Source organism: Apis dorsata, unplaced genomic scaffold (genome assembly GCF_000469605.1).
Source record: "Apis dorsata unplaced genomic scaffold, Apis dorsata 1.3 scaffold_985, whole genome shotgun sequence".
Taxonomy (NCBI): Eukaryota; Metazoa; Arthropoda; class Insecta; order Hymenoptera; family Apidae; genus Apis; species Apis dorsata.
This window is the reverse complement of record NW_006264088.1, coordinates 31,960-37,135: the sequence shown is the minus strand read 5'-3', so window position 1 is coordinate 37,135 and position 5,176 is coordinate 31,960. Positions and strand designations below refer to the sequence as shown.

Here is a 5,176-nt window from a genome sequence, read left to right as displayed (position 1 = left end):
TTCCGAAAAATTTATGGAATCGATTATGAAGACAGTAATTAAATATATTTGTTAAATATATAATATATTAAATATAATGTTACAATATATAATTATAGTATATAGTATATACGTTATAGTATATAATTAGTTTATACAGTATATAAAATTAAATATAGATTTGAATAAACATACAAAAACAATATAAAAAAATAATAACTAGCCAAGTAACCAACATTTTTAAATATAATAAACAAATTAAATCACATATACTAAATATATATTAAATATAATAAATTATATAAATATATATTAAATATACATTAAATAATAATAAACATATATTAAATATTTAAGTACATATAAGACATATATACTTAAATTGTACATAGACATATACTGCACAATTTCGATGTTTTTAATTATATATTTTTATTTAAAATGCAATAAAGAAGCAATGAAAAGTTGTTTTATATGAATAAAATATATACTTTTATTTTTATTCTAAAATGAATTACAAACAAAATTTATCAAAATATTAAAATCACTTTAATATATAAAATATTATAGAAAAAAAATTTAGTTTTCTCTATTTGCTAATATAAAAATATATTTAAAAACATTCCATTCTAAAATATGAAAATAAAAGTTTTATTTTTTAAAAATGAGGTTACATAAAGTATTATGTGAGATTTTCATGAAGTTTTTGGTTGAAAATTAACAATTCTTCATTCAAAATTAAATAATCTTTCTACAGAACAAGTTATAAATCTGTATAAGATAAATATAATTTTAAGAAACAACTGTTAAAAAACTTAAAAATCTAAAATTCTCTCTTAAATTGTTTTATAAAAAATTAATAATAACTAAGGAAATTTTTAAGACTTATATTAATTTTTATTTTATCAAGAATATTAGATCTATTAAATAAAATGAATGTAATAATTATGAATAATTAATTAATGAATTATTAATAATTCATAATAAATAATTAATTAAATGAAATTATTATTTTTATACATCATATAAAATATTTTGTCTTGCTATCTCGAAATATCGTACATATTTGTTTATGTTTCAATCTTATATCTATGTTATCTTTGTAACAAAATTATGCAAAAGAAATAACCGCATCATTGATGTAACTTAAGAACAAAATTCCTTTAACGATGTTTATTACTTTTGGCAGAATGCACAGCGAAGAATGGAGGATCGATAGTAGAGCATCATCCGTCTTCTTATTGGGAGCAATCCTTTAGTCAGCCTTATTTCGACAATACGACAAAAAGGGAAACCACGACAACTGTAGGCCAAACCGCTTTTCTTCATTGCAGAGTGCGCAATCTTGGTGATCGTGCTGTAAGTTCAAATTTCCTTATTGCTTAACTCTCACTAATTTAATAAAAACAAAAATGTTACACAGCTAATTAGTTGAATGGAAGTTCCGATGCTTTGTTTTCTTCAATGTTTTTTATTTCATTTTTTTGTTCTTTCCTTTTATTAATTTTTTTCAATTTTTCTAGTGATTAAAATTCATTTTATTATGAATATATTTTCTTTTTTTTTTTATTTTATCAAAAATAGAATACTAATTGCACTAATCGAATATTAATAAAATGTAAAATTTTATATAATTAATACAGTGTACAATTTTTTAAAATAATTTTTAATCATTTAAATATTTCCAAATGTTTTAAAAATTAGTTCAAGACCATCCTATTAAATCTGTTTATACACATTGTATATGCTACAAACGCGAATACCATTTTTGTAATTTATTATGTTAAATTCATTATATTTGTAAGCGATTATGCAATTGCGAAAGTTAAATATCCAAATAATAATTATAAATTAATTTACCAAATCTTTTCAATCTAATTTCATATTTATTTCGGTGCAATCTTTTCACCAAAATGGTTTTTAGTTATAATAATTTGTNCAAAAACAAAGTTAAGTTTCAAATAATATTTTCCCTTATTCATATATAATAATATAATTCTAAAAAAGCGATAATAATTGAAATCAAAGATAAATTTATTATTAAAAAATTATACTTTTACATTGGACAAAATTATTCTTTGCTAATATTAGATTTATTGCGTTAGAAATACATGAAATATGCAAAGCAAAACTCATATAATCCTATCATATATCTATCTAATAATTCTACATTTAATAATTAAAATAAAATTTTTGAATAAAATAATATAAGAGAATCAGTAAATTCATTTTTAAAAATTACAAATATAATATAATATATAATAAATGAAGAAATTACATATATACTCAACTTCTATTGCCAATTTTATTTTCTGTCCAGATAACTTATGGAAAATTCTGAAAATGAATTGAGCATAACCAAATTATTAGATTTATTCTTTTATAGAAATATTTTATAAATAGGGCACATGATAATAAATTGAAAAATTAAAGATAGCTAATTCAAATTTCTAAAATACTACAAAAAAATCTAGGCAATTGAAACAACGTCAACTATATCTAATATAATATTACTGATATATCAAAAAAAAAAGACCAGAGAATTTTATTCATAGTAATATAATTACTATGAATAAAGAACAGAAATTATGAATAAAGACAGAAATTATGAATATAAATATATGATAATAAATATATCATATCTGAAACATATCTAAAAATTCAACATATTATATTACAGGAGTATACAATGATTCAAATCACGCTAGATAACATCCAAATCTTATATAAGAAATCAAAATGTAAACAATTAAAGAAAAAAGTAAATTTCGCAATAAGCAATAATAATATAGAAGCAATAATAATATAAACATATATAAATACATATATGTATATACACAATAAAAACAATTCTTTCATTTTTTATATTTGGTTTTATCAATGCTTAGAATAGCAACCATAGCATTTATGTAATAAATTTGGTAAGAAAATTATATCATATTATATGAAAATATAGTATTTTAATGCATTCTTGGATGATTATATATCTGTAATTTTCTATGTTCTCGATACTAATTTATCCAAATTTTATGTACATATTAAGTATTTTTTTTTTAATAATGTAGAGAAAAATCAAATATTTTAATATTCTACAAGATCTGTTTAAATGGAAAAATGAGTAGAATAAAATGATAGCACACATCTAAAAAAATAGATCAACGACTATTTTTGTTTGAGAATGAAAAGATTTTTGATATATTTTTATAATATTTTATGATATTTTATTGAATCTGAATCTGAGCATAAAAATTACATGTAATGATTTAAAAATAAATGGATAAAAAATATCAAATTTCAATTATATTTATAGAATATAAATTTAAAAGAAATAATATATTTTTTCAATATTTCTGTCAATTATATATATATTCTTCATTTGTGAAATCAAATTTAATTTATCATCATAAGACTTTTTTCTTGCGATACATTCTTGCTTTGAAATTATTCCATTTTTAATTTTTTACTGATAATAAGGAGGAAGTTTGATGAAAATTCTATTTTATTTTTTTAATCAAGGAGACTAATAAAGTGAAAATGGATTTATGATTTTTCAAACATTAAAGTAAATACTTTTCTAGCTTCTATTTTGGATATATTAAAAATGGAATAACTTCAAAGCAATATATCTTGGAAAAAGTTTTGATAATAAATTATATTTGATTTCACAAGAAAATTAATGGAGTTGACATAAATATTGAAAAAAATTACTTACTTTGACTGTGTCTCATAAATATACCAACAATTCCAATCAATATTTTTTATTCATTTATTTTTTAACATAATAAGCAATTTTTATATCTGGATTTAGATTTAATTTTCAAATCAAAAAAACTTATTAATCTGTTTTTTCAGACATATCATTATTTTATCTATTTTCTTAAATAAATAAAATTTATAAATAAAGTATTAATTGCGTTTAAATTTTTATTATTAAGGAAAAAATAAATTATATTTAAAATTTGAATAAATTATATAGATTTTAAGAAACATTAATCATATAATTATCATAGGATATGCTATTACTTTGTTTGAAAGTATATCTTTACATATTAAAATAAAAGTGTTCGTATATATATCAATGTTAACATATGTTAACATGTAATTTGTCAGTTTTAGCTTATATATGCCAAGAATAGATAGGCAAAATTCAATAGTTGAAGTTAAAAATAAAGTTATTTTAATAAATTACTTCAATAATTTATTATTCAAAACATTGAATAATCGTGAATAATTGTAGTAGCAAATGGCCAAGATTATATAAAGAGTGTAAGTATCAAGTATAATATGAATAAATGTTATTCAAGCATTTTAATAAGTAATTAATTAAAGTAATAAAAGTAATTTTATTCAAAATTTTTAACTAATTATTTTTTCAACCGGTTAATATTCAATTCTGAGCAATATCAACATTGACTATAGTAGTTGGTTGTTGATTTTTCTTCCAGTCAATTATGTTAATATCTGATATATATTCAGACATAATGATACAATATTCAAATGTCTGAAATATAAAATTCTATAAAATTCTATAATAAAATATATATTAATTGCTAAATAAATATAACGCTGCTATCATTTCAAGATGCATCATAATCAATGATTCGTATATAAAATAAAACAAAATAAATATTGATTATTCATAACAATAGAATAAGATATAATATAAAAATAATACAAAAATAAAATTCATATTAAGATAAAAATTTAGAAATATAGAAGTAAACACATGAGAGTTGGATTTTTTGAAAATAAATGGATTTTAGTGAAAATAAAAACATCATGTATATATCTTTCAAAGAATATATTTTTTTTCAATAAAATAATTGAATCGAAAAATCACATTATTTATTAAAAAATATTAATAAATACAGAAATATTAAAAAAAAATAAAAAATAATTTCAAAAGTCAATAATTTTCAAAATATTATATTATTTATTATAAAATAAAGATTTTGTAAATATGTTATAATAATTAAATTGTGTTATGTCTTATCAAAACCATGAAATTTTTGTATTTAATATTTTTAAACATGTTTCATCTTTAGAAAATATAAGATATTTTCATTTACAAATTTTTATATTCAGAGATATATCTGAACAATGAATAAATATAAAATTTTCAAATAGTTTTTAAATATCTTGTATTTGTACTTTAATACTATGATCAGTGCCATATTGCTATTATTCAATATATTTA

At 18.6% G+C, this 5,176-nt stretch overlaps 1 protein-coding gene across 1 annotated transcript in view; it reads left to right on the top strand.

The window, feature by feature from the left end:
- Positions 1-1,146: 1,146 nt before the first annotated feature.
- Positions 1,147-5,176, top strand: part of LOC102679676 (limbic system-associated membrane protein) — a gene marked incomplete at its 5' end in the record, with an annotated part of 29,757 nt that continues 25,727 nt past the window's right edge. Inside the window, one exon of the mRNA XM_006624025.2 lies at positions 1,147-1,338. Within this exon, the coding sequence (XP_006624088.1) occupies positions 1,147-1,338 (192 nt within the window). The remainder of the gene's footprint in view (positions 1,339-5,176) is intronic.